Source organism: Microcaecilia unicolor, chromosome 8 (assembly GCF_901765095.1).
Source record: "Microcaecilia unicolor chromosome 8, aMicUni1.1, whole genome shotgun sequence".
Lineage (NCBI taxonomy): Eukaryota > Metazoa > Chordata > Amphibia > Gymnophiona > Siphonopidae > Microcaecilia > Microcaecilia unicolor.
Genome location: NC_044038.1, coordinates 228,283,513 through 228,307,877, shown reverse-complemented (window position 1 = coordinate 228,307,877; position 24,365 = coordinate 228,283,513). Strand labels below are relative to the sequence as shown.

Sequence of the window (24,365 nt, the reverse complement as noted above, 5' to 3'; positions counted from 1 at the left end):
ATAATATAAATGCATAGTAAATTCATAGGCGTGTAAGAACGTTAGTATAAGGCAACAAAGAGATAATGAAGGGATGGTGATAGAAGTCTAGTACAGTCCATATTTTCCGGTGTCGCAGGAAGTAGAGGATTAGTATGGGTCTTGGGGGTAGGCCTTCTTAAACAAGTTGGATTTCAGTAATTTCCTGAAGTTAAGAATAACTTGAAGTTACCACAATAACTGAGCCCTTGATTCAGAAAACAGGAAAATGAGCCATTTTCCAGCTGTAGTAAAAACGACCTTAACTCATGGGAAAAAGTCGCTTAAGGGTATACTGAGGCATTTTTTTAACTACAGCTTGGCAAAAGAACCCCGTAGGGATCTTGATATGATGACAACGATAGGGGTCCTTATACTAAGGTGCGCTGAAAAATGGCCTGCAGTAGTGTAGGCGTGTGTTTTGGTCATGCGCAGATCCATTTTTTAGTGCGCCGGCAAAAATTGCCTTTTTTTAAAAAAAAAAATTCCTGAAAATGGACATTGCGGCAAAAAAAAATTGGTGTGCGTCCATTTTGGGTCTGAGACCTTACCGCCAGCCATTGGCCTAGCGGTAAGGTCTCAACACGCTAATCGAGCAGTAATGACTTACACGCCTCAAATGCCGCGGCACGCATAGCGGACGCCTGCCAGAAAATAAAAATTATTTTTCGCACACGCGTATCGGATGCGCGCCAAAAACATGAAATTACCACAAGAGCCACACGGTAGCCGGGCGGTAACTCCAAATTGGCGCACGTGGGGTGCGCGGAGACGCTTACATGGCTCAGTAAAGGCCCTCATAATTTGTCAAGCCTAGTCAGCAGAGCAGGAGTTTTCTTACAGCTACTAGAGTTAGTCATTATTGCATGAGAGAGAATCACAATTCATTCTTGCTGCTACTGTTACTAGAATATCATGCATATTCACCCATAGCAGAAGATCGAGGAAAATTCATGGCCGGTACCGCAAAGAGCCTTTTCCAACACTCTTTTCAGTAATTGCTATCAGTCCTTCGAGTATCAGCAAAGCGACTGAGGCCAAGAGCTAGTGAACTGGAAATTAGAAGTGTCTCTTCTAAACTGGGATGGGCCACAAATGTGCCGCTGACAAAATAGACAGTGTTGCATCTAACAAAATTCCCTGGCGGGACCAGTTCTACCTCATTCCTTTGGAGCTTAGAAAGAAAACCTCCCAGCTCTCCTGGTCTGGTCACATTAGCAGCTACAACCTGGCCTAATGTGATGAAAGCAGAGAAATAGGATACTGAGGGCTCTTTTTACTAAAGCGGCTTCTGCATGGGCATTCCCACACAGCCCGTTCAAAGTGAATGGGCTACGTCGGCACTAGGGCACAGCCAACTGCGCCACCGGCTTAGTAAACCCCAGTGTAAGTTAGAAACAAATCGTTCGTTATATATATAGCACAGTTGTTAAAATTATGAACAAATGGTAAGGATGTAAGGGGGGGGGTCATTTTGATTTGGCCTTCTCATTTTTTGTTTTTGGTGTTGTTGTTGCTTTTTAAACAATAATGAGCCCTGCTGCAGATGACTCAAGCTACGCCATAGGCGTAGACTGGGGGGGCAGTGCCCCCCCCAAACAACGAAGACGAGTTCTTTCCCACAGCGGCGAAAGGGCGGGTGGGAAAGCAGCAAGCAAGCAGCCACGCTGAACTCCGTCCTTCGCTTCCTGAATCCTGCCCTCTCAGCGTCCCGCCCGCCCCAAAGGAAATGACATCAGAGGAAGGCGGGACGCAGAGAGAGGGCAGGATTCAGGAAGCGAAGGACGGAGTTCGACAACACGACAAACGTTGCATCCCTTTGGAAAAGTGAGAAGAAAATCTTGCAAAAAAAAACAAAACATTCCCACGTGAATCTCATTTGTTCGTAGAAAATAATTGACCCTTATCTCGATTTAAATTTGATTTACAGATATTTGGGGAGACCCTTGATTTGCAATTATTGATTCGGTGGATCGGTGTGTGCCAGCAGCTGTGATATTTCTTTTGCACACTGTGCATATGAAATTGTGAAAATGAGATGAAAAAAAAAAAAGAAAGAAAGTAAGACTTCCTTTTCATTTAATCACCAAAATCCTCCTCAATCTCCTTACTCCATGTGCAGAATAGAAGCTTTGCTTGATATCTCATACATATTCATTATGGCTATTCCCAAAAAAAGCCAAAGCCAGCTCTTTTTCCCTTCCTTCCTTCATATTAGCATATTCATTTGACTATATATATATATATATATATATATATATATATATATATATATATATATATATATATATATATATATGCAAATGAATATGCTAATATGCTCCACCCCATTTTTGCCCCCCCCAAATGAAACAGTCAAACTACGCCCATGAGCTACGCTTTAGTAAAAGATCCCCTGCCGCCCTTGCCGCCCCGAGGTCGCCCGTCACCACCACCACTCCCCCACCCCCCGAAGGTTGCCACCGCTCCCCGCCTCCACCCCCCCAAGGTCACCGCAGCCACTGCTCCCCCCTCCACCCCCGTTTGCCACCGCCGCCGCTCCCCCCTCCGTCCGCCACCCGGCCAGGCCCCCTGCATTGAAATCGCAGTCTCACCTCCGTGAAAGCAGCGCTGCAGGCAGCAGAATGCCTCCCTTTGGCCCTCCTTCCCTCCTTGTGTCCCGCCCTTGTGGAAGTTACGTCAGACGAGGGCAGGACACAGGGAGGGAAGGAGGGCCGAAGGGAGGCTGCTTTCACGGAGGTGAGACTGCGATTTCAATGCAGGGGGCAGACGGTCGACAACGGAGGGTGGGTGAGACTGCGGCGCCGGGCCCCCCTTGGAGGCCCGGGCCCGGGGAATTTTGTCCCCCCTGCCCCCCCCCCCTCTCGGCAGCTATGGTAAAAATAAATGACGGGTCCATCTACCGCAGCGGGTAAAAGACTGTCTTTTTTGCAGGAAAAGAAATGGTCATGCAGTAAGTGGCAGAAAGGGCTCACGTACTAACCCAGCAGAAAGCAGGCAACGCAATATTTTTGTAGTGCCGATGCTTACCCAGTGGTAATCAAGCAGTGCCGCGTGACCATTTTTGTAGCGCCGAAAATGACACGTACTGGGGGTGGGAACTGCTGCCAGGCCCCTGTGGTGGTAGTTCCGGATTGCCGCATGGCAAGCCTGTTGCGGCACGCCAACCCTTTAGTAAAAGTGCCCCTAAATAAGTAAAGGCCAGGGGCGTCTGACCATTTGGGCAACTGGGCAGTGCCCGAGGGTCCATAGACTCTAGGGGGCCCAGAGGCTGTGCCTGGTTGCCCGCTGCTGCACACTACAGCCCCCTGGTGGACTAGTGGCTGCTGCCGCTATTCTCCCTGGTTGCACCGCTGTGTTTACAAAACGGCAGCCATTTTGTAAACACAGCGCCACACCGGGCACAGTAGATGCAGCAGATGGGCAGGACAGAGGGGATTTATTTCCTGCCCCAAAAAAAGCCACAGCCACTAGACCACCAGGGACCTTCCAGGTAGAGGGAACAGTGGTAACACGGTGGAAGGGAGGCAGCACGGCGGGGGTGGGGGCACTGCTGGCAGTGGCAGCAGCATGGTGGTGGGCAGCAGCAGCATGGCAGGGGGGAGGGGTAGCAGCAGCATGGTAGGGGGCCCAGAGTAGTCTCAGTCCCCGGATCTCAGAGTACTCTTAGTCTGTCCCTGGTAAAGGCCACTCAAAACCTGGCATCTTCCCTCCCTCGGCCCTCTTACCACAGCCGTGGCCAAAAAGAGGACATGAATGATCCCCAGCTACTCCTGGCCTACTGGTGCAGGAATCCAAAATGACACTGATTGAAGGTCCACAGATGGAGTAAGGTACAGGGAGTGGGGAAGGGCCAAAGGGGGTGAGGTGGAGCATGGCTCAGGTCATCCTTTAAAACGAAACGGGACAGTTTTTTTTTTTTTGGTTGTGGTGGTTTTGCCGTTTTTCCTTAATTTTAAAACCTAAAGGAAATGAAATGGAAATGTTTATCCCAATTTCCTAGTTAGCTTCCAGTGAAATTACATCCTTATTAAGTGCTGGTGTTTATGAGTTACAACTGTTTATAAAGAGCAATAAAAATGCTTTTTTTCTACCCCATTCTTTGGGAAAGATTTTATTGCAATAAACTTTCTGGTTGCCACTGTGACATGTACAAAATTGAAACCGAGAGTAAGATGAAAAATACCTGATGCCCAATGTGTTCCTCAATAAGTAAAAATTACTTCCACATTTTCAACAGTTAAAGCCTGGGAACAACAGAGGATTTCCTTATCTTCATCCCTGTTTATATAACACTGTCTTCATTCCATTGTTGTTTGCTGTATGAACTGTTACTTTCTCAGAGAATGATAATGCAATTCAGTCACATGATCTATAAAAAGAGAGAGGTGCATTATAATGAAATGTTAAATTATTACTTTATGAGACAGATCTCTCTCTACACTCACACATATAAAAGAAGAGAGGAGCCGAGGAGTGGCCTAGAGGTTAGGGTGGTGGACTTTGGTCCTGAGGAACTGAGTTCAATTCCCACTTCAGGCACAGGCAGCTCCTTGTGACTCTGGGCAAGTCACTTAACCCTCCATTGCCCCATGTAAGCCACATTGAGCCAGCCATGAGTGGGAAAGCGCAGGGTACAAATGGTAACAAAAATAAAATAGATACTATTGGAGATTCTACCTGGAATGTTGCTACTATTGGAGATTCTACATGGAATGTTGCTATTCCACTAGCAACATTCCATGTAGAAGGCTGCGCAGGCTTCTGTTTCTGTGAGTCTGACGTGCAGGACGTCAGACTCACAGAAACAGAAGCCTGCACGGCTACATTGGTGATCTGCAAGGGCCGACTTCTACATGGAATGTTGCTAGTGGGACTCTGGGCAAGTCACTTAACCCTCCATTGCCCCATGTAAGCTGCATTAAGCCTGCCATGAGTGGGAAAGCACAGGGTACAAATGTAACAAAAAAAAATCATGTTTATGTTTATTGATATTTACTGTTCCTCCTTTCCAGCTGTACATTCAAAGCGGTAGACAAACTTAAAATGATCATACAAAGAAATGAAAAGAACATCAATGAAATGACAGGAAAAGAGTAAAAAGTAAAATTACCAATAATAGACTTTAGCCAGCAGCATAAAAACAAGCAAAAAAAAATCAAATACACATATACTAGTGGAAAACCTTATCAAAAGAGACCAGAGACAACTGGAATTACATACATGGGACGTCACTTACCTAACCCTCTCACTTTGTTACTATTGCTTTTCTTTACCACAGACAAATGGGACATTACTTGGCTGAACTCTCAATTTTTCCTAAAAGAATTTAATCTTTCTCTTCCTCTCACCAATTCTCTGCTCTTTCCCTTTTCTGTTTTTTCCTTACCCCCTTTTCTGTCCTTCTTCCACTTCCCTTTCTCCTTCTAACCATTTCAACTTCCCTCCCTTGTTCCAAGTTGCTTTTTGCTAACCTCCAATCCAGAGAATCTGGTAAAAGCAGTTAGCTTAGCAGGGTTTAAAAAAAGGTTAGGCTAATTTCCTAAAAGTAAAGTCCATAAGTCATTATTAAGCTGGACTTGGGAAAATCCACTGCATATTTTAGGATAAGCAGCATAAAATCTGGTTTTGCCAGGTACTTGTGACCGCGATTGGCCACTGTTGGAGACAGGATACTGGGCTTCGTGGACCTGAAGCCTGTCCCAGTGGCAATGCTTATGTTCCTTTGTTCTCTTTCCTCTCTCTTCCTCCCCTCTAATCCTCTTACTCTTGTTTCTCAACCTTTGCCCTTCTATCCCATTGGCCATCCCCTCTTTCCTCTCTCCTCCTCCACCAAATACCAAAGCCTTTTCCATTATTCTCTTTTCAGTATGCATTATGTTCAGTTAGAGCACATTAATTTTTATTGCAAGTTATTTGAAATTAATGTGCACTAATTCTTTTTAGAGCAAGCTATTTGCATTGATGGCATACTAATTCCGGTGCAAGGACTCACTGGCTTCCTTTCCTGTGACACAATTTGTCATTAGTAAATCAGGCTGAGCTAGATTGAACAACTGTATTTAATTGTCAAGCAGAAGCTGCATTACCTTCAGTGGCCACAAGGTAGCAGGAGTAAGTATTAAAATTATAGAATGGCCAAACAGAAAACCTGTGTAATTTTATTTATGTGTATTAGATGGAGGAGTAGCTTAGTGTTTACAGCTGCAGACTGAGAAAAGAAGCAGCAAGGATTCTCTTTTCTCATTGATAATCATTGTTAACTGTGGCCCTCATTTTATAACACACAGTGGTGCTTTTTTCAAACCGGATGGACGTCTTAAAATGCCTTAAAAAAAACATCCATCTGCTAGAAACGTCCAAATCCTGATTTTGGAAAGTCAGAATGTGGACGGTTCATACTGCAGATCATCTAAATAACAAGGAGACATGTTGTGGACGTGCATTGGATGGGACAAGGGAGGGCCCAAATGTAGGATGTCGAATGGGATGAAACATCCCTGTCTAAAAAAAAAAAAAAAAAAAGGACTTAAAAAAAAATCTAGACCTGTTTCAGTCATGTCCAAGTTACAAAATGTTGCTCTAATTGAACAGCTGACCATGGAAGAGATTAAGGCATGACCCCCCCAGTGATTGCTGTCCCCCCCCTTTCCTGAAAGTGAAACTTGAAAAAGTTGGACATTTCACTTTGGAAAATGGCTATTTAATTTGGACATTTTCAGTGCAAAAACATAAGTAATGCCACACTGGGAAAAAACCAAGGGTCCATCGAGCCCAGCATCCTGTCCACGACAGCGGCCAATCCAGGCCAAGGACACCTGGCGAGCTTCCCAAATGTACAAACATTCTATACATGTTATTCCCAGAATTGTGGATTTTTCCCAAGTCCATTTAGTAGTGGTTTATGGACTTGTCCTTTAGGAAACCGTCTAACCCCTTTTTAAACTCTGCCAAGCTAACCGCCTTCACCACGTTCTCCAGCAACGAATTCCAGAGTTTAATTATGCGTTGGGTGAAGAAACATTTTCTCCGATTTGTTTTAAATTTACTACACTGTAGTTTCATCGCATGCCCCCTAGTCCTAGTATTTTTGGAAAGCGTGAACAGACACTTCTCATCCAGCTGTTCCACTCCACTCATTATTTTATATACCTCTATCATGTCTCCCCTCAGCCGTCTCTTCTCCAAGCTGAAAAGCCCTAGCCTCCTTAGTCTTTCTTCATAGGGAAGTCGTCCCATCCCTGCTATCATTTTAGTCGCCCTTCGCTCCACCTTTTCTCACAGCCATAATCGAACAGGAAATCTAGACATTTTGCTTGTTTGATTATGGCCGTGAGATGGACGTTTTTTTGATGTCATGAGTAGGATACTTTTTTTGGACTTAGACATTTGTTTGAAAATACCCTTCAGTATGTATTACCAATCCAATTATTCTCAATGGACTGAATATCGGGCCAGCCAGCCCGCATAACTTTTTTTTTCTTTACTAAAGCCCCAAAGCCCCCTCGAGCCCCCCCCCCCCCCCCCCCCCGCCAATGTTTTCTTCTTTCCCTCCCCCCTCCCAGCCTGCATCAAGATGGGTAAAGAGTCTTGATTCGGGCTGGAAGGGGGGAGGGAAAGAAGGAGAAATTGGTGAGGGGGCTTTAGTAAAGAAAAAAAAAAGAAATTAAACAAAAATTTAAATGTATGCAGGTGCCAGCCCGATATTCAGAGCCAACACCTGCCCACTTTTTGTTTGGGTGGCCTGAGGGGATATTTAGGGGCACTGTCCACTTAAGGGCAGCTGAATATCGCCAGTTAGGTGGCGGGAAGCTATTTAAGCAGGCAGGAGAGGTTCCTGCCCACTTAAATCCCTTTGAATGTCAGCCTCATAGTTCTTTGGTGGCTGATATTTAGTGCTGTATCCACATAGCTAACCAAGCATAGTTCGGACTGCTTTTCATGTGGTGTCAGGGCCACCAAAAGACTGGGCCGGCCCCGCCCTCGCCGCCCCCCCCCCCCCCCCCCCCCGAGGTCGCTGCTGCCGCTCCCCCCTCCACCTCCCCCGAGGTCACCGCCGCCGCTCCCCCCCCCTCCGTCTGCCACCTGGCCGGGCCCCCTGCATTGAAATCGCAGTCTCACCTTCATGAAAACAGCGCTGCAGGCAGCAGAATGCCTCCCTTCGACCCTCCTTCCCTCGTGTCCCGCCCTCGCGGAAGTTAAGTCAGACGAGGGCGGGACACAGGGATGGAAGGAGGCCCGAAGGGTGGTGTTCTGCTGCCTGCAGCGCTGCTTTCATGGAGGTGAGACTGCGATTTCAATGCAGGGGGCAGATGGTTGACGACAGAAGGCGGGTGGGACTGCGGCGCCGGGCCCCCCTTGGAGGCCTGGGCCCGGGGAATTTTGGCGGCTTTGTTGGCGGCTATGTGTGGTCTAACATACTTGGTTACCTATGCGAGCACTGGCACAAACCTCCTAGCTCTGTCTTGACTCTGTTCCCCAGACGACCCAGTATGAAGTGGAGAGGCCAACAGCAATCAGCGCAGAGATTCAGTGGCTCCTTTCAAAGTTGTTGGTGAGGCCCCACTTGGAGTACTGCGTTCAGTTTTGGAGGCTGTATCTCACTAAGGACCATGGGCACAGCCAGCAGTCCATTTGGTGGGCTCAGAGGTAGACTGAGGGGGGGGGGCATGCCTTTCCTCTCTGCTCTCCACCCCCCTCCTCCCCATGTGGGTCCAACATCAATCTCTGCTTCTGCTTGCTCGTGGTCTCCTCCAGTGGGAGTCTGGTATCTCTCAGCTCCCACCTCCTCCCCCCCCCCCCACAGTCCTCCAGTCCTGGGGTCTGACCAGCAGAGGCAGTGAAACAGAGTGTCTGTGGCCGGTTCAGCTGGGTCTTTCCTCTGTCGCATCCTGCCTCCTGTGATGTAACTTCCTGTTGGGCAGACTAGATGGGCCACGTGGTCTTTATCTGCTGTGTTATTTCGTTACTGGTTAATTGTATTACACAATCACAATGCCAGCACAAAAAAGGAATTGACAATCCGTCTTAATGGACGGCAACTAAAGCACAAGCTCTTCCCAGTCTACTTGAGTGTCAACCTGGACCACGCATTGACATACTGTGAACACCTTTTAAAGACCACAGGTAAATTGAAAACCCATAATAATCTGTTGACCCAACAGACAGGCTCCCTTTTGGGGTGCCAATGCAGCCACATTTTGTATATCAGCCCTGACTCTTTGTTACTCTGTTGCGGAGCATTGCGTGCCAGTCCGGATATCATTTTACCACCTCAAACTTGTTGATGTACAACTGTGTACCTCAATGTGACTCATCACTGCTACTCCTTGTCCAACCCTGTTATGATGACTTCCTGTACTACCGATACAAATGTGCTGTGCTTTTTGGCGGTAAAGTGAGACTGGTTGGTGATTTGCTGTCCGTTTCTTAATGCATCTCCCTGGTTGAATTCATTTTAATTCAATAGGACTGTATCCAATAGACCTCTGATGAAGGCATACCACCGAAACACAGCCCCTGTCGGATCTCCTAATAAAATCCCATTTTAGATGTCAACCTCCTTTTGAAGGCTCATCATGCTTTTTTTTTCTACATTTGGCTTGGTCCTCTGTACTTTGGATTCCCTATCTTCTGTTTGCTTTCGTATTCTATTAAACTTTGAACCTCCTCCACTGTGTTGAAGGCCTGTGATGGCAAGGCTTATCCAAAAGATATATGATCATCCTGACTGGGGTCCTGTTCCTTGAAGATATCAGCATATCATTTTATCTCACGATATCCACTATGCAAAATTATGGAACACTTCAATGTTGCAGTTGAGTAGAAAGATATATTGAAGTTGATGCCTGTGGTTAATTCAACCCTTTTAGATGACTCTACTATTCAACAACCAGAATTTAATCTTCCCTGTTGCCAGTGGTCCTTCATAGCCATTTCCGCACAGGACAGGGTCACTACAAAGTCTGCCTCAAGAGGTGGAGAATGGTGACTAGTGGCCTGTGCGATTGCAGAGAAATAGACATTGTCTCATGTCATTGACTCCAGTCCACTGTCCTAGCCAGACGGTGGTTTAGCAGCACTTCATAGAGCTGATGAGGCTGCTGTTGGCTGGCTGACGACACATGGCTCTGTTTGCAGAAAGAATAATAGTAATAATAATAATAGTAATAATAAAAATAATAATAATTATCATCATCATTTTGACTTGTAGCATACCCATTGTGTGGCTCAGGTTGCTATTAGCTTTAAGCTGCTTATATTGCTTATAAAGTCAATATTTTTACATCAGAAGTTATGGATGACCATTATGCGCAAGTGAAGGTACCAGAAATTAATAATTGAGTTAATTAGAATGACTTAATAAAACAACAAAATGGCATGTCAAATCATTTAACACCACACATTACTTTTGTTTTGCAATTAGAAAAACCATGACTTCTGAGGTAGGCTTGTATGATACAGAAACGTGTAGATGGTTTTTATCTTTTGACTTTTTTTTTTTTTTAGAAATAGCTGCATTATTTATTTATTTATTGCATTTGTATCCCACATTTTCCCACCTGTTTGCAGGCTCAATGTGGCTTACAGAGAGACCTGTTATGGCATCGTCATTTCAGGGTGCAAAATACAATTGGTGTTACAAAGGTATCAAGGAGGTCAAGACGTTCTAATCAATCAGTTATGGTAGGAAGAGAGTCCGAATAAGGGAGCAGTGGTAGTGTGTGGTAGATGCTTAAGGATTCTCGTTGTAGGCTTTGTTGAAGAGATATGTTTTCAAGGATTTGCGAAAGTTAGTTAGTTCGTTACGGGTCATTATGGGTCAGTTTCACTGAAGTGGGTTCAAAATCGTACAATGTACAAAGTTCCTAATGCAAGGAAGTAAAGATGCTAATTAGCTGCATTGAGCCTGCCATGAGTGGGAAAGCGCAGGGTACAAATGTAACAAATAATAATAATATGACCATGTTAAACTGAATGTTGGAAAACCAAATTTTAGCACAGAGAGATAATTAGGGAATGAATCCTGCCCCTCTTCCTGTGATCATTCCTCCTTCTTACTTTTAGAATCCCCCAACACAAATTGCTATTTCTAAGCAACCCACCCCCCTTCTGGTTCTCAACACAACCCCCCCCCCCCCCCCTTCAAAAAATAACCCTTCTAACACTAGCCTTCCTCTAGCCAACCCTACCATGGAACTTCACGACACAAGTTCCTTCTTCCAGGTGAGTTCATTTCCTGAAAACGTCCTCCCAAGTTCAACGTTCTTCATCTTTCCTCTGCCACTAAATTTCTTTTGGGGTATCTTTCAAAAGGTTACAGGACAGAACAGTGTGGTCACGGTGTTAGTGTACTTTAGATTAATAAATCACAACAAACAAAAAGAGAAAGGAAAAGAAGATAATTTTTTATTTTAGTAACATTTGTACCCCTTGCTTTCCCACTCATGGCAGGCTCAATGCGGCAGGCAATGGAGGGTTAAGTGACTTGCCCAGAGTCACAAGGAGCTGCTTGTGCTGGGAATTGAACTCAGTTCCTCAGGACCAAAGTCCACCACCCTAACCACTAGGCCACTCCTCCACTCAATGCCTTTGCTACTGGACTAAGTTAATACATTTTAAAGCCAATGTGTTGCAAAGGAGAGCGTCACTTACGCACATATCCCCGAATTCTATATAGCACGCCTAGAGCTCTGCGCTGAAATCCAGGCATATTCTATAACAACACACGTAACGTAACTGGCTTAATAAGCTAATTAGCATTGAGAACAGCACTTAATAAGCAATAATGAGCACTAATTGGCAATAGTTAGAATTTACGTGCACAACTCATTAAGCGTATTCTGTAACGCAGTGCGCCTAACTTCTAACACATGCAGGCAAAAAGGGGTGTGGTTATGGGCAAGGAAATGGGTGTTTTGTGGTCATTCTGAATTTTATATGTTTAGTTATAGAATATGGCCCAGTGCGTAAATCTACGTGCCTGGATTTACACTATGTTTTCACTGGTGTAAATGGAAGCGTGTATTTTTAAGCACTGGGATATCAACTAAGTGTATTCTAGATACTGTGCCTAAATCTAGGCAAGGCTTGCAGAATATGCTTAGTTGGCGGATTCTACCTTGGCGTTTAGAATTGAGCTTGTGCTGGTTTTTTCTACTATGGTGTGGCTTACATTTGGCTTCTAATACTTTATGCTGGAGAATAGTCAGTTAGCTTAGCAGGGTTTAAAAAAGGTTTAAAAAAAGGTTTGGATATTTTCTTAAAAGTTCATAAGCCACTACTAATGTGGACGGGTAAATTCACTGCATATTCAAGGATGAGCAGCATAAAATGAATTGTACTGTTTTGAGATCTTGCCAGGTACTTGTGACCTGGATTGGCCACTGTTGGAAACAGGACGATACCACCTTGCTGGCTGAAAATAAGAAGGATTTTGAACACAATGGTGAGTGTACCCCTGAGATCAAGAGACGGCTGAAGTGCAATGGTCAGCATGAACATCTGGAATAGCAAGGACATCAGCCTGGCAACCAAATGTAGATTGGTCAGTGCAATCATCTTCCCAATAGCAACATAACGACTGTAAATCTTGGATGTTGAGAAAGGCAGACAGGTGAAAAATTGATGCATTTGAATTATAATGCTGGGGATGACTGTTACGCATCCCATGGACAACCAAAATAACAAACCAAGCAATTCTGGAATGTATCCAAAAAAAAAAAAACCTTGCTGGAGGCCAAGGTATCAAAATAAAAGCTCTCTTGGTTTGGTCACATCATGCAAAGCAAGTCCCTTACAAAAAGGCATCATTCTTGGAATGGTTAGTGGCAAAAGAAAAATATGCCACCCAAGAATTTGCTGGATAGATACTATCAAGGAAGATACTGGAATGAACATAGAAAAACTGAAAGAAGCTATGAGAGATCGGAAGGCATGGCGAACACTGATCCATACAGTGACCGAGAGCCATACTCGACTGATTGGATAAGGAAGGAAGGAAGGAAGGAAGGAAGGAAGGGAACAGGATACTGGGCTTGATGAATGCACATTCAGATCAGACCAGAGTTTTCATTTTATGGAAAAGTACTACCTAAACTTCCAATATATTTGAATATATGTATCATGCCTCCATTTCTCCTGCATCTTTAACAGCTTCAGTCTATGCATGGCTTATTGTGTAGACCAGTGGTTTCCAACCTAGTCATTGGGACGCCCTCCAAGCCCCAGCCATTTTCATTTTCAGGATACCTATAATGCATATGGGTGCAGATCTATCTCATGTATAGTCATTGCAGGAATCCTGAAGCTGAAATGGCCGGGTGCACCACTGACATTGACCATGTCCTATTTTGATTGTCCTTTTATTAACTGCAGACAATCGAGTTGGCGTATTTTTAGCTTTGTTGATTATTCTCACAAACAAAGTTTCAATTTAATGCAACGCAGACATCTTCATTAAAAGAAAAACAGTACTAAATCCTTGGAAAAGCCATTTGCTGGGTGATACTTTATTCATTTTGAATTCTGAAATGTAGTAATTTCTATTAGAGAATCAATGTGAAGAGATTGCACACGATGTCTGGAAAAAAACAGGACCCCTTACATAGTTTCAAAATACTTTGCAATTTAGTATAACCTTTGAAAATACATTAGTATAATGGATTTTTCTTTTAGTTAATTCATAATTTGTGTTCAAAATGTCCTCTTGCAACCTTGACACATTCATGAAGTCTTCCATGCCACTGAGCTATCGGCTCAATGAATTCTGGGTTTTCATTAATTAAGAACTCGAGTGTTTTGCGAGCTCGATCTGCTGGAGCTCAATCCCGTTGAAAAATAAAGTACTCAGAAATGTCTCAAATTTCAGGCAGAAGTTTCTGCTGCAGCAGAACATTTTGGGGTTATTTGGAAAAAAATGTCGGGAGTTCAGTTTTTTCCAGACACCACGTATGCGCATCCATTGTACAGCACTGCAAAGCAACTTGTGAAAATCGGCAAGGAAAGGTATGAAATAATAATAGTTTGTGCCTGTTTAATTCATTCTTTTTACAAATACAAACATAGATGAAAGGGAATATTACTGATCTCTGCCACAGTCTGATGCTATGAAATAACTATGACTAAATACCTGTAGCAAAGAACAAAATGAAACACACTTCGATATATCAAACAAAACATTTCAGTCAAATGATTTTTTAATCAGGTTATTTTGCACGCTAGTGCAAACACCATCATGGATAATTAAACATGATGCATCATGACAACGAAAACAAACTTGGAAAATGCCAAATAAACATTTTCAGAGTGCATCTCCAATCTGACTAAGCCCAATAAAAGCAAAAATAATCAGTGCAAAGACTCCCTGGGCTCATCCTTTTTATATAATGCAACGTACCACGGCTGAACCGGGTGAAACTACTGAACTAGGAACAGTCCAACTGATATTTAGCCTTGGTGGTCGTTTTTTTTTTTTTTTTAAACGCCAGTCGCCACAGCTGAAATAATCTGGATATTTAGCAGCAGAATCCGGACAGTGGCTAGAACAGATTTAGATACAATGATGATATTGATACTGTTATCCAGATAGCAAAGTAGATAAAGTTAGGTCCTTCTTTTGCTGTTCCAGCTTTATCCAGATAGTTTTCCTGATAGTGGCCTGTGTGGGGAAGTTAAGGGAATAACACATGGTTTGTAACCCTTAACACACATTATTTTAGCTAAGCACAGGCAGGCTACATAATAATGAGATGCAAAGCTTGGAGAAGGAGACTGCTTAGGGGAAACATGATAAAAAAAAACATATGATAGATGTCTAGTGGAGTGGAACGGGTAGAGGTGAAGTGCTTGTTTACTCTTTCCAAATATTTTAGGACTAGGGGTCACGCAATGAAGGTACTAAGTAATAAATTTAAAACAAACCGGAGAAAATATTTCTTCCTTCAACGTGTAATTAAATTCTGGAATTCATTACCAAAGAATATGGTAAAAGCAGTTAGCTTAGCAGGGTTTAAAAAAAAAGGTTATTCTGGATATTGTGGATAATTTCCTAAAAGAAAAGTCCTTATTATTAAGATGGACTTGGGAAAATCCACTGTTTATTTCTAGGGTAAGCAACATAAAATCTGTTTTACTATTCTGAGAAATTGTCAGGTATTTGTGACCTGGATTGGCCACTGTTGGAAACAGGATACTGGGCTTGATGGACCTTTGGTCTGTCCTAGTTTGCCAATGCTTACGTTCTTCTGCAATATATGCAAAACACCTCATTATTATGTAAATCAAATAAAGTAGTTTGCAATGAACTTTGCAAGCAGTGCTATTCCAGGGTAAAAAGGAATGCCAGCTCCTTCCTGAAAGCAACCAGCTGCTAGCATGCAGCCTAATGCTCCCAGTTGCCAACTTAAAAGATTCTGGTTCTGTCGACAAAATGTGTGAGATGTGTGTCTCCCTCCTCTCCGCAACGACTCCCCCCTCTCAGAAGATGTATGAACATCCAAGTGAAACAATTACTGAAGAAATAGAGATTATGGGACAGAAGTGAAATGGTACCTGTAACTCCTAGCAATAGTCTAGCAGGACTAGCAAACCAAAAGAAAAAAAGCAGATCAAACAAGACAAAAAAAATGGAACAGGAGGGTAACAGAAGAAGTGGTTTATTACAAGTTACCCGAAGTCTTGCAATTTGAGTAATGTTTTAACTGATTTTTTTCTCCTGTTACAGGGTGTTCAAAACATTTTGTTTTCAGATTGACTGGACAAATGGAAAAATTTAAGCGTGGGTAATGACCCCTTACTCTATCCCAGTGGCGTTCCGTGCTTGGCTGACACCCGGGGCGGATCGCTGCTGCACGCACCCCCCTCCCCCGGGTGTAGTGCAACACGGCGCCCCCCGGCGTGGAACGGCACCCCCCCTGGCATCGGCACCCCCCCCCTGGCGTGGACCCTAACCCCCGGCCCCCCCCCAACGCAGCGCCTCTCACTCCCCCCGACAGTCCCCACCTGCCTACCAGCTGAGCTCCGGCCGGCACCTCCAATCTGCAGCGCTGCTGACTTTAAATGAAGAAAACCGTCTCGTCGTTGGCCCTTCACTACTGAGTCCCGCCCTCGAGGAAATAGGAAGTTATATCAGAGGGCGGGACTCAGTAGTGAAGGGCCAACAACGAGATGGTTTTCTTCATTTAAAGTCAGCAGCGCTGCAGATTGGAGGTGCCAGCCGGAGCTCAGCTGGTAGGCAGGTGGGGACTGTCGGGGGGAGTGAGAGGCGCTGCGCCGGGGGGGGGGTGGTAGTGGTGGAGGGAGCACCCCCCACCCGTTGACACCTGGGGCGGACCGCCCCCACCGCCCCGCCCTTGCTACGCCACTGCTCTATCCTTATAAAGTGGGACTGGTAATGCTGATATAGTAACATAGTAACATAGTAGATGACGGCAGAAAAAGACCTGCATGGTTCATCCAGTCTGCCCAAGACAAACTCATATGTGTATACCTTACCTTGAATTTGTACCTGTCCTTTTCAGGGCACAGACCATATAAGTCTGCCCAGCAGTATTTCCCGCCTCCCAACCACCAGTCCCGCCTCCCATCACCGGCTCTGGTACAGACCGTATAAGTCTGCCCTCCCCTATCCTCGCCTCCCAACCACCACCCCCTCTTCCCCCCAACTGCTCCGCCACCCAATTTCAGCTAAGCTTCTGAGGATCCATTCCTTCTGCACAGGATTCCTCTATGCATATCCCACGCATGTTTGAACTCCGTTACCGTTTTCATCTCCACCACCTCCCGCGGGAGGGCATTCCAAGGTGACAAAAAATCTTTCAAATTCTTATTTCTTTTGTATGTTATCAACAATTCTTTATATGCAAAAGATGGAATGTTCTGGATCAACGGCCAATGAGCTCTTAATATTTTAATGATATCAGAATATAGATAATCATAATATAAAGTGCAAATAACTTTTTGGTCATTACTTTTCTTCTCCTTATTCTGCAAAAGGTCTTTTCTTTGTACCTGTTTTGCTCTTACTATACCTTTTTCCAGTGGCGTAGCAAGGGGGGGGGGTGGGAGGGGCGGTCCGCCCCGGGTGTCTGCTCGGGAGGGGGTGCTCCCTGCCAGCTCCCCCCCCTCGGCGAATCGACACCCCCCCACCTTTAAAAAGAATATCGGGAGTCGCGCCTGCCCTGCACGTACAAGAAATATGCACCGTCGGCTCTTCCCTCGCTCTGTCCCGCCCTCCACTGACGCAACTTCCTATTTCCGCAAGGGCGGGACAGAGCGAGAGAAGAGCCGACGGTGCACATTTCTTGTACGTGCAGGGCAGGCGCGACTCCCGGTATTCTTTTTAAAGGTAGGGTGCGGGAGCTGGTCGTCGGGGGGGGGGGGGGGGTGCAATGGCGAACCGCCCCGCCCCGGGTGGCAGCCTCCCCTGCTACACCACTGCCTTTTTAAATATATTTTACAGGATAGCCTCTTTGCGTAAATCTATAAGCCATTTCTCCTATACGTGCTGGATCTTTACACATTCATCCAGACTGGATGTGCAAAGATCCAGCACATAAAACATCAGTTTGTGGATACCACGGACCCTGATGCAGGAGCCGAAACCTTGGCCAAAGTCGGGCCATGGGTAGTGGTCACAGATTAAGCAGACGACTGGTTGGTTGGAAAGATAAGTCTCTTTTCATACTTTAATTTAAGAGCTACTTGGAGAGAAAAAAACTGTACCAATAACAAGACAGGAGGTTTTTCTGCCAGTGTCCCGGTGGGACAGCACTTCACAGAACCAGGACACTGTACCAGTGACTTCATAGTGAGAATCCTGAAAGGTAACTTTAAAACCATACAAGAACGTAAGACCTTTGAAGTCAGAATGATTGAATATTTTAACACCCAACAGAAAGGACTTAACAAGGATCTGGGGTTCCTAGCCCATTATAAACCATAAAACTGTATGTCTCTGTTGATCACCCCACCCCTCACCTATCCACACCCATCCTGTTAGAATATCAATGATATGCTTTGATGTCCCCATGCATACCTCCTACCCATCCCCATCCTCCCACCCTGTTAGACTATCAACGAAATGCTTTGATGTTTCTCTTATATATACTATCTGCTACCACATTTGCTTATTTCCGATCTGAGGAAGAAGGGCAACCTTCGAAAGCTAATCAAGAAATGTATTATGTCCAATAAAAAAAGGTATCATCTTATTTTCTTTTCCATGTTTTATTTTGTTTGATTTCTATTGATTACCTTAAGAGTGGACTAACACGGCTACCACACTCCTCTGCCAGTGATGAATGTGCGGGCCTCCCTAATGTTGATTTATTGAGGCTTTTCCTCCCATATTAACAATATTAAACATCGTCATTTGTAGGTATCTCAATAGTTGATTAGTTGATGGACAAAGTGATACCCTACAAGCTCTAGTTTGCAGTTTAAACGAAACCTGATTGTGTTGAGGGAGGTCGCCTGCTTTGCTAAAGTTAAGTGTTCCTTTTATTTGTATATTTTATAAATCCCTTAGGGTCCTGTTTATTAAGCGGTGTTATAGGTGCATTCAGGTTTTTAACGTGCGTTAACCATGTAGGCACATCAACCATGTACGTGCCTACGATATCCCTATAGGCGCCTACATGGTTAGCGTGCACGCTAAGTGCAGGCGCACTAAAAACACTAACACACCTTAGTAAACAGGGCCCTTGGTGTGTTTATTGTATAGGGTAATCATTTACAATATAATTCATTTGAAACTATTTTTGATGTTCTTATATTGATCCAATAAAAATTGTACAGAAAGTAAAAAAAAAAAAAAAATCAATTCATTTTCAGTTTATTCCGGCTTCTTTTTCCAGATTTCTGGGTGTGTTCTTTTTTTTTTTTTCATTTGTTTAAACAAAATGCATGTCAATTTGTACTAGGAGGTGTAGGAAGTTATCAATGTGAGCTATTGTTAAGATATGTTATTTTACTGTTATCCTCACTGTAAGAAAATGGGACCCGTGCTAAAATAGCATGTTACTGGTAAAATAATATGTCTTAATAGTAGCCCGCAATGAAAACTACACCCCTTAGTGTGAAGAAGTTCATTTTCTGGTAACCAAGGCTGAGATTGTGATGTCGTAATGCCTCATTCCACTAATGCCTAAGAGCTGACCTCATCAGTGATGTCAGAATGGCTTAATTGTCTTATACTATGTTACCACATGTATGTTACTTGGCTCATTGTTATTGCATATAGCAGTGATTTCGATTTCTAGAGACATTTCTTTTTTTCTTAATTAAGGGAAGAACTTATCAGTGTGGGCTACCATTAAGACGTGATGTTTTACTCTTAACCCTAGTTATTAGTGACTCTCCTGGTTCTCCTCTTATCTCTCCCATCATACCTTCAGAGTACACTCTCATGGTTCGTCCTCCTCCCCTATCCCGCTCTCTGTCGGAGTCTCCCAGGGATCAGTCCTTGGACCCCTCCTTTTTTCAATCTACACCTCTTCCCTGGGCTCCCTGATTTCATCTCATGGCTTCCACTACCATCTCTATGCCGATGACACCCAGCTTTATCTCTCCACACCAGACATCACTGCGGAAACCCAGGCCAAAGTATCGGCCTGCTTATCCGACATTGCTGCTTGGATGTCCAATCGCCACCTGAAACTGAGCATGGCCAAGACCGAACTTCTTGTCTTCCCACCCAAACCCACTTCTCCTCTCCCTCCACTCTCTATTTCAGTTGATAACACCCTCATCGTCCCCGTCTCATCTGCCCGCAACCTCGGAGTCATCTTCGACTCCTCCCTCTCCTTCTCTGCACATATCCAGCAGATAGCTAAGACCTGTCGCTTCTTCCTCTTTAACATCAGCAAAATTCGCCCTTTCTTCTCTGAGCACACCACCCGAACTCTCATCCACTCTCTCATTACCTCTCGCCTTGACTACTGCAACCGACTCCTCACTGGCCTCCCACTTAGCCATCTATCCCCCCTTCAGTCCATTCAGAACTTGGCTGCACGTCTTATCTTCCGCCTGGACCGATATACTCATATCACCCCTCTCCTCAAGTCATTTGACTGGCTTCCGATCAGGTACCGCATACAGTTCAAGCTTCTCCTACTAACCTACAAATGCACTCGATCTGCAGCCCCTCCTTACCTCTCTACCCTCATCTCCCCTTACGTTCCTACCCGTAACCTCCGCTCTCTAGACAAATCCCTCCTTTCAGTACCCTTCTCCACCACCGCCAACTCTAGGCTCCGCCCTTTCTGCCTCGCCTCACCTCAAGCGTGGAACAAACTCCCTGAGCCCATACGCCAAGCCCCCTCCCTGCCCATCTTCAAATCACTGCTCAAAGCCCACCTCTTCAATGTCGCCTTCGGCACCTAACCACCACACCTATACTCAGAAATCTAGACTACACCAACTTGACACTTTGTCCTTTAGACTGTAAGCTCATCTGAGCAGGGACCGTCCTTCTTTGTTAAATTGTACAGCGCTGCGTAACCCTAGTAGCGCTCTAGAAATGTTAAGTAGTAGTAGTAGTAGTAGTAGTAGTAGTAGTAGTAGTAACTAGGTCTCATTGCATAAAAAGGGACTTGTGCTAAAATAGCCCAAATTTGTGGTAGAACATGTCTTAACAGTAGCCTACAAGAACAACTCTGCTCTGCCCCTAAATCTATTTTGCACTTACTAACCCCCCCTAAGCAGTGCTAGCGGCTGTGGTGTGCTAATGCCGACACAGCCCATTTATTTGAATGGGCTGTGTCGGCATTGCTGCACGGCTTGGTAAACAGGGGCGTACATTTTTTAATGCACACTAACCAACCAGATAAATGCTCATAAATACATACCCTTACTATCCCATATCCACCTCTACTATTGAAAAAATGGATCAGCGCGCACCCAAAACCCACACCTACACTACCGCAAGTCTCTTTTTCAGCGCACCTTAGTAAAAGGACCCTTTACTATATTATTATGTGGAAGCAAACAGAAGCGGATCAATCAAGGTGTAGTGTACAACTTTATTCTAAAAAAAACGCCCAACACAGACTGTGTTTTGCCCACTAGGGCTGCGTCAGGGGCTCTACAATAATGAAAACGAAAGCAGGTTCACAAGGGAGCAAAAAAAAAACAAAACAGCATAATGCGTTCCTCCAAAACTAGCTCAATCCACTTAGCAGGCCGAAGACATCTGATCTGGTCCTGGTTTCATGTTGTACACTACACCTTGATTGATCCGCTTCTGTTTGCTTCCACGTTGGATTTTGCGGATCGTCTGCCTTCTTGTTTTCTTAGACTATATTATTATGTGCCAGATTTCTAGTATAATGGGATAGTTAGAGAAAGTTCAGCTTTGGTGCACAAAGTGGAGGAGTGGCCTAGTGGTTAGGGTAGTGGACTTTGGTCCTTGGGAACTGAGGAACTGAGTTGGATTCCCACTTCAGACACAGGCAGTTCCTTGTGACTATGGGCAAGTCACTTAACCCTCCATTGCACCATGTAAGCCGCATTGAGCCTGCCATGAGTGAGAAAGCGCAGGGTACAAATGTAACAAAAATAAAATAGATACTATTGGAGATTCTACATGGAATGTTGCTACTGTTGGAGATTCTACATGGAATATTGCTATTCCACTAGCAACATTCCATGTAGAAGGCTGCGCAGGCTTCTGTTTCTGTGAGTCTGACGTCCCGCACGTACGTGCGGGACGTCAGACTCACAGAAGCAGAAGCCTGCGCGGCCACATTGGTGATCTGCAAGGGCCGACTTCTACATGGAATGTTGCTAGTGGAATAGCAACATTCCATGTAGAATCTCAAATAGTAGCAACAGTGGAGGAGTGGCCTAGTGGTTAGGGTGGTGGACTTTGGTCCTGAGGAACTGAGTTTGATTCCCACTTCAGGCACAGGCAGCTCCTTGTGACTCTGGGCAAGTCACTTAACCCTCCATTGCCCCATGTAAGCTGCATTGAGCCTGCCAAGGGTGGGAAAGCAAGGGGTACAAATGTAACAAAAAAAAAAAGGACAAACCATGTCATAAGGAAGGAGGACAACAGAATCCCTAATTTTGTGTTCTATGGCCGTCTGAAAAATGGGCACATCTCAGAAGAAAAACTCGTCTCCGAGGATATCCTCGAGTACAAGTCTAAAACTTAAATTCTTGAAGCTCTGAAAACAGCCCTCCACCAACAAATCTGACCCCACCACCACTCAAGGCAAAACCTAGAGTTTGAAAGAATTATTAAAAAGGAGTTTGAGCTGGTTTTGTAAGGACTTGGTTTTGCCTCATGCATTGATGCATCAAAGTTGGCTGGAAACAGTTCAATTCTAGTAACTGCATGAAATTGTAGCTAAACTAATGGCAAAACCTATTAAATAACACTAGAATTCTCATGATTTCCCACACATTTGCTAGGAGGCATTTACTAGCTTTTGCCTTGGGGGAGGGGGGAAGTCTGAAATTCCCACCATCTGAGCCACAGGGAAGGGTGAGTAGATCAAGCTCAGACAGGCTGACACTGAGGTAAAATTCCTCCATGCTGAAATGTGCTGCCTCATGATTGGTTTTCCCCTCTGTTAACTGATTAAGGGGTCAGCAGGTCTCAGGCCCAAAATGGACATATGCCAATTTTTATTTTGCCGCTCGTCCGTTTTCGGCCAAAAAAAAAAAGGCCTTTTTTGCAGGTGCGCTGAAAAATGGCCTGTACTCGTGTAGATGTGTATCGGACATGCGCAGGTCCATTTTTGAGCGCACCTGCAAAAAAGGCCTCTTTTTTGGCTGAAAATGGACGTGCGGCAAAATAAAAATTGGCGTATGTCCATTTTGGGCTTGTCCAAGCTGAAGCTGTTCCTATCCAGATGAGTCCCACCTAATATTAATTGCTATAATAAAAGTACAGATGATAAAATTCTAATCAGATGTGAATACATCCTAAGTATATTTATCAAGCAGATGCTATACATTCTGATAAATTACTGCATTCTACAAATTTATGCAAAAGGGAAATGTGGTTCATGGATAATTTTATGACCACTTAAAAAATGTGTTACCCATACTTTTGCATTATTTAATGAAAATCTGTCTTGTGGAATGAATTAATAAAAAGTGTGAGAGAAGATCCACCAGCAAGCGGAAAACTCAAGCACCCCACGGTAAAAACAATGATTTGTAAAAAGTGGGAGTACGACCAAGGATACCAGAAACTGGAAGATGTTCTTAAATAAAAAACTTTATTAAAGGTTTGAAGACTTTAATAAAGTTTTTTATTTAAGAACATCTTCCAGTTTCTGGTATCCTTGGTCGTACTCCCACTTTTTACAAATTAATAAAAAGTGTGCCTGACATGGAGTGCTTACATTGGGACGGAGATCACATGTGCATTTTATCCATTTTTTTCTTCTCAGATCCAAAACCCTCTGACTAAAATCCTCTGGGCTGCACTGAAAGAAATAGCTGAACTGTGCTATTGTGGCCACTCCTTGAGGAGAATGTGATTGCAAAAGAAACTAGGAATGTAGACAAAGGAAAAATTCCATTGATTTCAAAATATTTAGCTTTTTTCCCTGATTTTCATAAATATTTTTGGGTTCATGTTCGCACATAGGTTTTCTCAAAATGTATTATTAATAAAGTGATCGGTATGATTTTGCATTATAGCTTCTCATTGATAATGAATTAACATTAATGGCCCTGTTAATTAAGGTGTGCTAGCATTTTTAGCGCACACTAATAGGAATATTATGAGCTTCTACACGGTTAGCGTGCAGTAAAAATGCTAACGCACCTCTAACGCGGCTTAGTAAACAGAGTCCTAAAATTTCTCAGCAGACTACTTGCAAACATGTACTACTATGCGCAAAAAACCTGAACGCTTTAATTTTCTTTTATGGGAGGCTGCAACAGTGGCATAGCCAGACCTAAAACTACCCCCCCCCCCTTTGTCCTGCGTCTCTCTCCCTTTTCTCCAACCCCGGATCCAGTATTATCCCCCTGGCAGCCCTGCAGGTGTACCTCAGCATTTTCTCTGGCATGGCAGCAACACGCCTTCATTGCCTGCATCGCCGCCACGATCCTGCATCTATCTCCCTATGTCTCAGCAGCAGCGGACCAGCGGTAGCGATTCATGCTGCCTCCTGCTTCGTTCTAACCCAGAAGCGTCTCCTCTGCTGCGCGCCCGCATCCTGCCCCAGCAGAAACAGGAAGTTGTAATAATGGGGGCGGGACGCAGCAGAGGAGATGCTTCCGGGTTAGAAGCAGGAGGCAGCATGAATCGCTACCGCTGGTCCGCTGCTGCTGAGACAGAGGGAGGTAGATGCAGGATCGTGGCGGCGGTAGGCAGCGTCTGG

At 44.4% G+C, this 24,365-nt stretch overlaps 1 protein-coding gene across 1 annotated transcript in view; it reads right to left on the bottom strand.

Moving 5' to 3' along the window:
- The window catches only part of LOC115476654 (protein-glutamine gamma-glutamyltransferase E-like), a 92,225-nt gene extending 91,149 nt beyond the window's left edge, over positions 1–1,076 (bottom strand). The window contains exon 1 of the mRNA XM_030213142.1: positions 946–1,076. Coding sequence (XP_030069002.1) covers positions 946–973 — 28 coding nt within the window. The 5' untranslated portion in view covers positions 974–1,076. The remainder of the gene's footprint in view (positions 1–945) is intronic.
- Positions 1,077–24,365: the final 23,289 nt, after the last annotated feature.